The sequence below is a fragment of the Coloeus monedula genome (assembly GCF_965178545.1).
Source record: "Coloeus monedula genome assembly, chromosome: 4".
In the NCBI taxonomy this organism is placed as follows: Eukaryota; Metazoa; Chordata; class Aves; order Passeriformes; family Corvidae; genus Coloeus; species Coloeus monedula.
In genome coordinates this window covers 37,042,628-37,056,004 of record NC_138784.1, presented here as the reverse complement: position 1 = coordinate 37,056,004, position 13,377 = coordinate 37,042,628, and the positions used below count along the sequence as shown (strand labels likewise).

Sequence of the window (13,377 nt, the reverse complement as noted above, 5' to 3'; positions counted from 1 at the left end):
GCAAAATGTTCAACACTTTTTTTGCCATGGCATCACCAGTATTTTCAGAAGCAATCCACAGTATAGCTCTCTGTTTCAAGGTCTGAGAATTTTATTCTATTAATGAATTTCTGTATGATTTGAAATAAAGACCACGAAAAAACATTTTCTTGAAAATATACAGCAAATGACTGCCATTACGAGGAGATACTGATTTTTAGTTTTCCTTGTAGTGTTTGTCGGAGAGGCGTCTTCAACTGCACCAGTTACCCCTGTCCTGCTGTGTGCACCGTCTATGGAGACCGACACTATTACACCTTTGATGGACTGGAGTATGATTATGTCAGTGACTGCCAAACTTACCTGCTAAAGGTAAGAGGATTGGTCATAAGTTTTCTTGTGTCCATGAGGCAACAAATATTTTGAACATCAAGAGTTTAGCTATAGAAACAAACATTAAGAAAGCAGATGTAGAACAGATGTGAAAGAAGAATCTGTAAATGACATTTTGTGCTCATCTGTTTGAAAATGGTACCTGGGCGTGTTCTTGCATATCTATGTGGTTTAGAGAAAAAGAAAAATCAATGTTTTCTGGTTTAGCTTAACCATGCTTTTGTCACAATGAACAAAGAATATCACTATAGAAACTGCTAGAACTAGGTATAAGCTATAGATTTATTTAATAATTATCTATAAGCCCTTCTTGGCCTAGGGCTAATGATGAGCTCAGGCTGCTTGAAATTCTTCTTGAACATGATCTGCATGAGATCTGGTTTGTATGTGTTTAATAATATCAAACACAATGATTTCATAATTCAACAATGAAATCATTCATTGAAATTGTCTGGCAGCTACATGCTAATGTTCCTCATAGCACACATTTAGAGTACATTGCTAGCTTTTTGTTTAAAAATACCATTACTGACATTAAAAAATATAGTCTTTTACTAAAACCACTATTGTTTATTACAATTGTTGCTATTTTAAGACTGTCTTCTCAGTTACAGTAATATGTTTAGAAGAATACTCATTTTCCTGACTGTCTAACCTTAAGAATAAAGCGTAGTTTCTCAACAAGAACTACTGCAAATAGTTTATTTCTAGTATGCTTTAGTAAAGCATTCACAGCTGTGAAATAAAATACATTGGTTCCAGATTTTTGAGAGTGTTTAAAAAGTAAATAGAGAGATTTGAAAAAGATGATAATACCTCATAGCAAACTCCTGGCATGTATCATATATGATAAAAGAGCTCTTATTCTTAGAGATATGTGAACCTTTGTACAAGCCTTCCTCCTTTAAGATGCAAAAAATACGGGTTACTTTACCTGTAAAACCATCTTGCCTGTATGATGATGTGGAAAGGTGGGCTGTAATTTCTTAATTCTTGTGCCATTCATTAAGAGAGGTTTGTAAAACAAATCTATGCTGCTTTGTCAAACTTCAGTATGATACTGGAATGTTTGGCTTTTACAATCAAATATCACCTGTCACTCTGCTGTGTAAGAAAGAACCTATCTGGAAGCAAACCATGGGGAGCATTTGGCGTCCAAGAATAAAGCTGACAGCCAGATAATAAGGCATGTGGCACACTGCCAATGGGCCATTCTTCAGGTGAACATGACACAAATAATGAAAATGCTGCCTACATAGATCTGCTTTTCAGAGTTCTCAGACTTTTTCCAGCTTTTCAAGCTTTATTTTTTTTCCCAAACTCATTTAAGGTGAGAAACTATGCCTCGTTTATCAGTGTAGATCATGTAAACACTTCGTTTTGCTAGTCGAAATATGAATGATAAAGTCAAACAGTTTCTTACTTTAAAATATTTAAGTATCTTTTTTCTTCCATTTTCTTGCTTATTGTCTTATTTTATTGTCTTTGATGATGCTACATTCTTCCCCCAAGAAAAGGGATTATTTTTCTGGCAAACTTTTTACTAGTTGCCATCTGTTTCTTCCACTTACCTATTTCATAGACTTCTGCTTTTATAGTAAAATTGGTGTCTTTCTATGACAAGTGTTGGCCTTTTTCTCTCTTTGTTGTGGTTTTTAGTCCTGCAGCTCAGCATTTTCATTAAGGCTTGTAAGGTCAGTGCACTTGGAGCCCCTCAGACATGTTCTCTTCTGTGAAGAAGATAATTTTTCCTCAGAAAAAATATTCTCAGAAAAATTAATAGTAATATTTCTCAGAAAAAAATATTTTACCTGCTTTGGGACAGACTTCAAGCAAGAGTTTAGAGGGATAAATTACCCATCAGAATATTCTCAAATGAAAAGGAGCTCTGTTGCAATGCTCATCTGCCTTTTAAAAAACACTCCAAACTCCCCACTGAAGTATTTCCACTAACTTTAGTAGGTTGTCAAGGAGGTCCTAAAGCACAGAAAAGGATGGACTCTTTTGTTCCTATATCCTGAAAGATGAAGGTCAGCATAACTAAGTTCTTATCCTCAAGTATTTGTATTTAATAGATTAGTATTAACTTCAAAATATGCAATAAAAATATTTTCTCTTCTTTTCACCTGCCATTGGGGGTTTGAGCATTTTAAAGTCACCATTTTAAGCTTTTTTGATGTAATCATGAAAGCTCTTTTAAAGCCAAAGGTGGAGGATTATGAAAGCAACAACGATTTGAGCCATTTGATCAAATAATTGAAGCATTATGCCAATTAGAAGTGCAGATGTAACTCTTTTGGGTCAGGAGACATTACATGAGAGACTGTTTGTTAAATTCATTTAACAAAACATGCATCATCTCAGGAACCACTGGGAACAGTTTCCCAAATGATTCTGCTATTGCTGACATGTCCTGAGAGCTAGATACCTGGACTGCCCTGGGGAGTAGAGCCAGGGAACTCTTTTCTTGCATTCCCCTTCTTTTGTAAATTGAAGCAAGTTCAAAGCTCTTAGTTAATAATACTTTTTATTAGAGTGCTTAATACAGAGCTTGGCTGATGTACTGATAATCTTCTAGCCATTACTTGCTGATATATTTATCTTGACTGGTAAATTTTTTACATGATGGCTGGGCATAAACTGGAGCAATCACACAGAAAGCAGCAATTTTCAATTACTCATTTGACACATCTGAGGAGTCAGAAGTAGCATTTATCCTATTCTCCCTTACTGAATATCTCTAATATTTTGTGCAGCTTTTTTTCAACATCATTTGTGCCAGGTAGCCAGACTGTAGATCCATGAAATTTGCAAATCTGTAGAATTAAATATTTTCTATGGTCTCTCTCATTATTTATTTCTTGTAAAATAATACATTTTAAAAATAATTATTTGTAAAATAAATACATTCTTCTTGCTGTTAGTCACCCTACAGTGGATTTGAAGCCGCAGGTGCATGGTTAATCAACATTGTCAAGCTGACTATTCACAGTTAAGAGAAATAGTTTCTTTTAACAGATTTTGAAGATTTAATGGGAAAATAAATAATGTTGAATTTGAAATTACAAATGTTTAAAATTGGACACCAGACTCTAAAAGTAATTTCCATTTTTTCAGGGAATAAAGCAGTACATGGGGTTTCAGTCAGAATACCTTTAATTTTTTAATTAATATATTTAATCCTCAAGTCACATTCTAGCATGTAGTTTCATGAGTAAATGATGTACCAAAATATTTCCACCTAAAACACTTGTTAAATTGTTTATAGCAGCAGTAACTGTGTAAGTGTAGAAATAATGATGTGTTGCGTGAAAATTTGTGTCCAAAAAAGAGGGAGACTACATTTCAGTGAAAACACTGTTTACTGTGAATAGTTTGCCCTGCTCTAGTTGCAAAGAATACCAACAGTTTGCTTTTCATCAGGCCCATGATTTCAGATGAAACCTTTCTGGATGCCCTCTTTTTTCTGAGTCTCTGGAAGATCTGTAAGGGTCAATAGCAAGGTCCCTCTGGGAAACATCCCTTTCCATCTTGTCTTCAGCTGTACCTGTTTTTCTATTTGTTCTATTCCTTCTGTGAGCAAAAGATCTGATTACATTTGGCAATGGATTTATGCTCTGGTTCCATTTTCTTCAGATCAATGATTTCAGACTCAATTATCTCCACATGCCTTTCCGCCTCCACCACCTGATTCTCCAGACCATTAAATTATGCAGTGAATGAATCACTTTTATTCTCCAACAAAGGAAAGATTTCTTTCAATTTGTGCAGATTAGCATGGAGGGCTTCCAGAAAAGGCTTGGGGAAACGTTTCTTACAATGAGAATGGCAATTTGGAGATTGTGTATGCATAGTGTGATTCAAAATTTGGATTCTCTTTCTGAGAACTTTGCCATTTAGTGACCTTTTGCCTTGAATTTCTGATTTTGGGTTAGTGTTCATCACCCAACAGCCCTTTGGCTATATGACCCCAAAATGTTTTATTGTTGTCTGAAAAGGCAGTTCACTGTAAGAGCGGCTGCCTGAGTTGAAGCACCTCTGGTGGGTACAGCTTCATGGACTGTTGATCCAGCACAGTACAGGATGAGGAAAACCCAGCATGATGTGCTGCTGTTTCAGAGCTGTGGTGGCAGCAGTAACCCCCAGCCCTTCTCTGTGTTTGAAGGGGTGGGATGCTTGGGCCAGTCCCCTGGAGGTGCTGCTTAGCAGTTTATGGCCTCTGACTCTGGGTGTTGGTGAGCTATGAGAACTGTGAATTAAATTTGCTCTGATTTAGGTTAGGATATGAGTTGTTGGGGTTTTTTTTCTGAATGTATAAAAACTAAACTTCAGCAGTGTAAATGAACACGCTTAACATTTTTATTTTGAAAAACATAAAAGCTTTGTGCACATACCAGCTTTCTAGTTCCTGCAATCATGTGCCGGAGCTCTTGTCCTTTATTTCCTGTTGCACTTTATCATTACCACCAACAGTGATAAAATATTAACATTTATAATGCACTTATTAATAAAACAAGACTAACAGGTCTCATATAAACACATATAAATACATGCTTAGATATTAAAACTAGCACCACCAACTCTGATGCTGATTTGTAATTCAGAATAGTTCATGTTGCAGAATGTGTCACTTGGAAACAAATATTCAAATGTTCCCAAATCTTCAGTCTGCAGAAGGTCTCATTTTTAATTAGAAAGGGATTGCAGTAATATGACCTGTGCAAAAGCTAAATATGGTACATGAGCAGGCAAAGTCAAGTAAATGAAACAAAAGGAAATCTGCTTTAAAAGATTTTTTCTCAAACCTTTTAATATAGTTCTCTTAAAAAAAATCAAAACTTTTTCAGTGATCTCTCTCTAGTGTTTTCAAAATTAAGAAACACTGAGTTAGAACAAGGTTCTATTTTAAGTAGATAAAATATTCACGGTCATGTGTTTTCATTATTATCTGTATATTTTAAAAAAGTATTCAGACTTTATTGTTGCAAACCTTCAGAAGACACAACAGCTCTATATTGCAGTAAAATCTGCTAGAAAAAAACCCCAATGTATAAAGAAAATATATCGTGATATGTTTTTCCTATTGCTTGTATATATGCGTATGTGTATGTATACATAATTGTAATGCATCTTTTTGGAGTTGAGAGTTTATTCTGCCTGAGGTGTATCCTTTTCAGAAGTCACTTTTAAAGAAATAGGAAAGAGTTATCATGGATGCATTAACAAACATCTGGAAGTTGTTTGAGGATGAGTCAGAAGCTAGAATAATCTCAGTCTTCTTGAATTTTCATCTGTGAATCTACTCAGTCATGTTGCTCTCCTCCTTTTCTACTCAACTGTACTTCAAAGCTAGAAATAGATCAAATCTTACAAGTGTATTGGAAGCTTCTTTGCCATATTTTGAGTGAAAATAATCTGCAGCCATGTAGAAGATGTGAAGGAAAATTAATGTGCATTTGCATGAGCAATTTAGCTCTCAGGTTCTTAGTTCCTAAATGGGTTTTTTGGTTCTTTTTTTTTAATAGCGGAATAAAAATCTGTAATATCAGTGGAAAAAAAAGTGCTACTACTATTCCTTTCCTCTCTTTTTTCTCCTGTGTGAGAGGATCACCCACTGTCTTTCCTATAACATTTTTCCCAACTTTCATGTGGATTTCTTCCCAAACTGAGACAGTGTGTTTCAGTGCCATCTGTTGACTCCAAGCAATATTGCTCTGTTGTTTTAATAGCTATGGGGAAGAACATTTGCTGATACAAATTAGTACAGGATGCAAAAACAGGGATTGAATAAAGTTACATGGACTGTACATATAATTTTGAAAAGGTAAAGAAGAAATTAGTGCACCAATAAAGCAAAGGAAGCCTTTCAATAAGAGATGGTTCTTAGTGTAAATTAAAATAATTTTTGCATACTTAATGTGTTTTCACTGATTATCTGGAGATCAGGTCCATAGTAAAATGGCACAGGAAACTAATAGAGCAAGAACATGTTGATGCCAAGGCATTTCTCTGCTCTCCAAAATCACTTAAATATTTATGCCCAAAGAAATCTGGGCTATCACTAAATCTGGGCTAAGATGTTTTACTTCTCCGAGATCAAGCTCACTAGAAGTAATTTCAAATGTTAACTTCCTTCAGAAGAAACTCGGAGCCAATAAACCACAACCAAACAAATTCTTACTTCCCATAAAATCTCCTGAAATGTTAGGTCTGAACAGAGCTAAGGAATCTCTCTAAAAATATGTAGGAAGGTGAAAGCAAATTCTACTTTTTAAACTATTGTATATTTTTTTCAGTACGTTTAGAGCTTTTTGCGCTTCTTTTTTATGTCTATATATGAAAACATCTAAAGCATCATTAAAGCAAAAGGAAGATAGACCTAATCTATCTCTATTCCATTCCCAGGATGTCCTCATATGCCTTTATGGCCACCCTAGTTTGCAATTTAGTGTATTGGTAAGGAATAAACCAAAGATAAGGGGTAAATCAGGATATTAAGAATGGAAAATAATGAGTCTTTACACTGAACAGTTTGAGAAATTTTAATGAAACTTTAAAAGAAATAAATACAGCCACTTTTCAATTGTCTTCTCCCAGGCTGCATTTTGACAATGTAAGCACACTACACAACATTGTTAGTGGTTAAAAGGGATAGAAAATTTTTAATAGGATATTGAAATAGAAAGTTTCTAACAAAAATAAACTCTAGCATTCCCAAGCACTGCTAAAAAAAAAACAACAAACAGAAAAAAAACAGAAAAAGGAAAGCAGTGCTTTGCTTTTTCTACTAGGAAGAAATATGGAAAAAAGTGCAGTGAAGTCTAGAAAAAGAATGTCCTGAGAAGTGGGACTGACAATGAGCTTTTGACTGACTGCCCAGAGCTGTGACTCTGTCTCTTCTGTTGCTTGGCAACTCCATGTTATCACAAAGAAACTGATATTAAGTTGGAACAGGCTGGATATGGTAATTTACGTGGGAAGATACTCTTGCAGTGGGAAAACCATTTTATTTCAAGTTTCTGTCAGCGTAAGTAGGTTTCACATGATGAACTGTAGTACATCCCCTGCTGGGTGCATTTTACCTAAAAAGGTAAAGAGTGACTCTGCCTTGGAAAGAGGCTGTGCAGAAAAAAAACAAAACCAAAAAAACCCCCACCTTGTTATTCATTAGACCTGCTCCTAGTATCTACTCAGGTATTTCTTCTAGTGGTAGTAACAAAAGCTTGTTTTCATATTTGTTTGGATTTAGTGCAGATTAGAGAGATGGAACTCGATCATTATCATTTATACCATCACATTCTCTAAGATCTCTTGAGATTTGCCTAAGACCTCACTGTCTTATATAAACATCAGATAATCCTCGCCTAATCTGAATAGTCCTTTCTTTTGCATTGGTATTAGTTAAGTGTTAAGTTTCAATTGCACTTTATTTCTTCTTTATTGGAAGAAGAGACTGCATGTGAAGCAGATACAGAATAATTTGAAGACTGTGATAGAAACTGTCTTTCAAGTTTGAATTTGTCTAGTACTGTATGGCTGGGAAAGGTGTCTATTGAGGTATATGGAGAGAACAGCAAGAGTATATATGTAAAGCAAATAATTTTGTGAAAGCTGAGAGCCATAAGAGACATGTAATGCATAATGATATTTTTATGTTTGTGTTTAGGTCTAAGATTTAATTTGAAAAAGGGAAAGCACAGAAGATTCAGGATTTAATGCAAAGCCCCTTTTTCTTAAATGTCTGGTTTACTCATAAGTCTACTGAACTACTACCACAGTCTCTCTGCATTTCCATCCTGCATCATTTCTAGTAATTTAACCATCATGCAGTCCTAAAGTAAGGAAGTACTGCACATGTCTTCAGGACTCCCTGTTCTGCCTTTGGTCAGCAAAACACTTCCTGGCTCCAGGCTTCTCTGTACTTCAGAGTTAACTTGAAATATAACTCAGCTCATGCCCTTGGCTCAAATCCCAACCATACACAAAAACTTCTGACTTGAGTATGTTGATGCTGTTCAGATGAAGGGATTGGCCTGGACTGCCAGAAGGCACAGGCAGCAGCTTCAATTAGCATAGCTAATACAGCTACCCGCTGCTGCCTCAAGGACCTGTCTTCATTGCCAAAAAAGGTGTATTTCTACTGTGGGATAATTAGCCTGATTAAACTACCCTTATTTAAAATCAAGCTCTTAATTTCTTTTCTTATGGGGAAGACATTGCTTCGCTATTAACTCTGAGTGCCCCTTTTTGCTAAGACTAAGCTAACTGAAGAGAAATGAACTGTGCCATGAAAAGAGCCCACAGTGTCATCGGCATCAAATAGACCTAGAGACAGCAAGCAAAGTCCTTGTCTGCACTGAGCCATGGTGGGGAGGTAGCTTGTTTTCTTGCTTTCCAGTTGGCCAGCACAGAATGTATCAGCTTGCATCCTATCTAGCAAACTAATGAGATTGTCTCCTTTTTAATTTACCACATCACATCCAATAAATCAAAAAATGCTCTGGGCTGTTATCTGACTTGGAGGGGAACAATTGTTGTACTGACTCCAGCAGCAAGCCTGGCTTAATTAAAACATAGTGTATTTCCCAATAAGGTAGTGACCAATTTTATTTTGAGTGCAACCTAAAACAACTTTACAACAGAATGGAACAGATGAACTTTGCTTTACCTTGAAGCTTTTGATACTTTTAAACTGAGTTCCCTTGCTAAATCATGGAGATCTGATTTCCTACACCCCCTTACCACTAAGCAGTTAGTGAATAATTTTACCCACTGTAAATGTTGTCTTCCAAGCTAACTGCTGACAAATACCATCTGTTTCCTAAGCCCTGGCATTAGGGTAACATAGAGCTTGCAGGCAGTCTCCCACAGCTTGTGTTCATTGCATTCACAAGCACTCGCCTGCTGTAGAGTGTTTTCTATGCCAGGTAGCAGCATCCTCTGGATCGTGGGCTATGCTAGGCTAAAGGCAGCAAAACTGTAGCACCTCCTCCGTGTGGCAAAAAAGTACCTCTACACTTTCCAACATCTGGGGTTGGGTTTGTTTTTCATTTTAGATTGAAAGTGTTCTTTAAAGAGTTTGGTTGGTCATTGTGACTTCTATTAAGGAAAAATACACGATCTGCTTCCTATAGCACCTATGTTTTCTGTATGAGATGTTTATCACTGATGAGGAAAAATTATTGGTTTTTTAAAAAATTCTTGAATTTTGATGAGCATGGAATAAATAAGGGTACAAATGTGAGACAGGCAAAAAGTAGTTAGGAGTAAGTAGCCAGCACCTTTTGGGGGTACACTGACCAAGGCAGTGGTACATGGACCACAGGAGGGAGCAAAGCTCTGGGGAGAGATTCTGTGGGCATAAACCAAGGCAAGGGATGCCTCCTGTTATGGCCAAGTGGAGCTCTTCAAGAGCATTGCTGGGAGCCAAGAGTAGTTCCCAGGACTGGGGAGATGCTGAGAGCCACCATTTCCATCTTGCACACCATGCCCATTAGCACCTGCAATTAGTTTCATCTAAACATAGTTTCAGAGACTATGTTTAAAGTAGGGTGGGAGTAAGGAGAGTTTTATCAAGAAGAGAAGCTTTTTATTCCCAGCACTGCCCAAGTGTCCCATATAAAACTAGATTTGTCAGTGGGTGCTACTTGCCACTTCCAAGATTTTTATTTCATGTCTGTAAGATTTTAATTTTATGTCTGTCTCAGGTTTGTGATTACTGTACGACTGAATTTGATCAAAAATTGAACCAGATTCAGAAACAGTGTTATTGGCTCATTAATGTTACGAAGTTAACTTTCTCAAGTAATTTCTACAGTTATGGCTGCTTGTTGATTTGCAAAGATTGGTTCAGAAATGAACAGGAAAGAAAATTAAAATAGGAAATAATAGGAATAACTCAACTTTGCATTTGTTTGCGGTAGTGTTAGCAAATCTGAAAAGAAAGTTGATCTCCTTTGTTCAAGTAAAAACCTTAGCATGGGGAATTACAAGGTGCATGTGAATTTCCCTCAGGATACAGAAGAACCACAGAAGCTGTAGGTGAATAAACAGATATGTTGAACCAAGGTGCAAAGGTGGGTTTTTTGTGCCTAGAATGCAAAATTAATGTACAGGCTGTAGAGCTGAAAGGTGTGGGATTGGGAAGGCACTAAATTTGAGTTTAAAGTACGAAAACACCAGTAAATCAAGACAACAACGTATTCAAATCTTCTAAATGTCAAAATAACCCCACCCCACAAACAAAAATATTGGCAGAAACCTTTACGCCCCCCAATAACATTGAGTATGACTCATAGTTTTGTGAAATTTGATGAGTGGTGGCACAGAAACTGTTCTATCTACTACTGCAGATGGTAGGTTGCTTGGTTTTAAAAATACGAAAACAGCTTGATCTCATGTACCTTGGTTTAAAAATAAAGCTCTTTTTATAGCATGTCTCAATTTTGACAAACACACTGTGCTGTAAATATTGGATTCCAAGTATAAGCATGTTTTAAAAGCCTAAACCAGACTCTTATTTTAGGGGTAGCCTGATCCTCTGAGTTTGTGAAGTCTTTAGCAAGAGGAGTCACAGCTGAACATAATAGCTCTTTAACTCCAAAGTTCAGCTTTGAATTTAAAAATGCATTTCCTGGTTTGGTAACTTACTTAAATTTAATTTCAAAAGTGTGTAAATTCTAAATTATACACCTTTTTTGTGATGGTAAACATAGAATAAATCTTCAGGAGTGAAATGCAATTGAATATATAAGTAAAATGATTTCTTCTTAATGTTACAGAGCACAGATAACTCAAATATATCTATAATTGCTCAGAACAAAAAGTGCTTTGACAATGATATTGTTTGCTCGAAGAATGTTTTCATCACTGTTGGAGATACTGAGATTTATTTTAGTGAACCTTCTGAGAAACAGGTTAGTTATTTTCTTTCCTTTTTGTGTTGCCCTTTAAGATAAGCACTGCAAATTTACAGCTCTAAAGGAGCATGTTTTTGGAAAGCGTCTCTCGGTCTGAGTTAATACAGTACAAGTGCTTAGGCCAGGATAAAGCAGCAGGTCCCAGGACACATCTTTTTTTTTTTTTTTGCCCCGAGTTCTATTTGTCCTACAAAGAAGATTGCTCAAAAGTCTCAAGGAGTTGGAACATACTGGCATTTATGAGGTTCTTTCCACTTGGTTTTGAAAGGGAAACCAGAGTATGAAGCAAACTTGAATGACTGAAAAGACAAAATATCAAAGTATTAAACAGTTCCATTAATATTATTGATTCAGCTATATGCTGAAGTATTCTTCAATATAAATTTTGCTGTTATCTGTTTGTATACCTTGGTAGCACTACTTTAGCAGATCTTAATAAATATTCGTTTGTGTCAGAAGACTCTAGGGGCACAGGAAAACAAATCTAACTATCAGCTCTGGAAGGCTGGATATTATACTGTGATACACTTTCCAGAACAGGACATTACAATTCTATGGGATAAGAAGACAATGATGCATGTTAAAGTTGGACCTCGATGGAAGGTGAGCCAAAATATAAACCTGAGATTTTGTGTAGATTCTCTATATTGCTAATGTGATCTTTTATTGAGTAACCGTGATATTCTTTTCTTCAAGACTCCCAGTGGTATAGCTTTTTATCACTGTGTTCAGTGGCTAGCATTTCCCAGGTAAGAAGAGATGGAGAATGCAACTTCCGAAGAGAAGGAGTGGTTCCTACATGTATGCTTACCCCATTGCTTGATACACGGCAACCTTGGACATATGCAGTGATTCAGCTCTGACTCAAAGATACTTTGGGGGCTCAAAGGGAGGGGTAGTTTTGAGATACCCAGTTCACTGCATGTTCGCATAATTGCTAAAGCCAATGGAAAAGAAGCTTCCATATCTAGTGACATGGAAGATGGCAAGTTTGCAGTACAGATTGCATTAGACTGATGATAGATCTGCAACCTGGGATGTAACAGAGGCTTCTGAGATGAACAGATAGAGTCACATCTTGGGTTTAACTTAAAAAGACAAAATACAGGAAAGGATGTAGACAAAAACTTACATTTAAACCTGAAAGATATATTGTGACAGGATTCTGTCATGATGCAAGCAAGAATTCAAGGCTTCTTCTTTTGCCAGTTGCTCTTCTATTTTCCATTCCTATGTCATCATCTACCTTGGTGTTTCTGCAACTCAGTCTTTGGGTGCTGGCAGAGTAACCATATCTGTGCAATTCAGAGTTACAGTTCTCCTTTGTTTCAAACATGAACACATGTGTTAAGATGGGGCTCATTCAGCAAAAGAGAAGAAACATGCTAGGCTAGAACACACTATCAGATTTTCTGAAGTGTAAGTCAAAGCTATAATGACCATCTAATGTGGTTTTAAAGCAAAATTATTATAGGCTTCTGTCCATATAGCTGTAACATACTTCACCTACAGGTTGATTTATCAGTCAACAATACACATGGAGAAAAAAATTTCTTCTGTTTTTGAGTAAGCTAGCAGGGAGCTGAGGTTCCATTCAGGAACACAAATTCTTCCAGTTCATTCTGTTTCCAATGACTGTTTCTTCCAGAGGCTCCAGTTCACTAAGATGTCTGCAGCAGACCTTAAGAAAAAAGAACTCATTAGCGTGAGCCACAACACTGTAAAAATCCAACTTTACTTTTTACTGTTGCGCAGAAATATCTATTTTAATATATATTTATGGGTGTATGCATGTCTACTTAGGTTTTGCATCAGAAGTGCATACCCAACACAATAAAGTTGCAGCTGTCTCTTTTATAACTGCTATTACAAATGTTCTAGCTATTGTGAGCTAAAATTAGAGTTAACAAGTTTTAATGACAACACCTAGTCAGGCTTCACAATCATGAGGTAATTCACCTGAACTTTTGACTTTTGGACTGGAAGCACTACTAAGCTTTCAGAAAAAAATATTACTAGATTCCAGTCCATTTTCACAGGCAGGCACTAAGAACAAGTTCTGGAAAACAAGAAGAAAACCACTGAT

The 13,377-nt window shown here is 36.4% G+C and overlaps 1 protein-coding gene across 1 annotated transcript in view; it reads left to right on the top strand.

Annotated features, from left to right (window-relative positions):
- Positions 1–13,377, top strand: part of OTOGL (otogelin like) — a gene marked incomplete at its 3' end in the record, with an annotated part of 89,755 nt that overhangs the window by 35,439 nt on the left and 40,939 nt on the right. Inside the window, exons 25-27 of the mRNA XM_082280353.1 lie at positions 213–351; positions 11,154–11,288; positions 11,748–11,894. Of these exons, the coding sequence (XP_082136479.1) occupies positions 213–351; positions 11,154–11,288; positions 11,748–11,894 (421 nt within the window). The remainder of the gene's footprint in view (positions 1–212; positions 352–11,153; positions 11,289–11,747; positions 11,895–13,377) is intronic.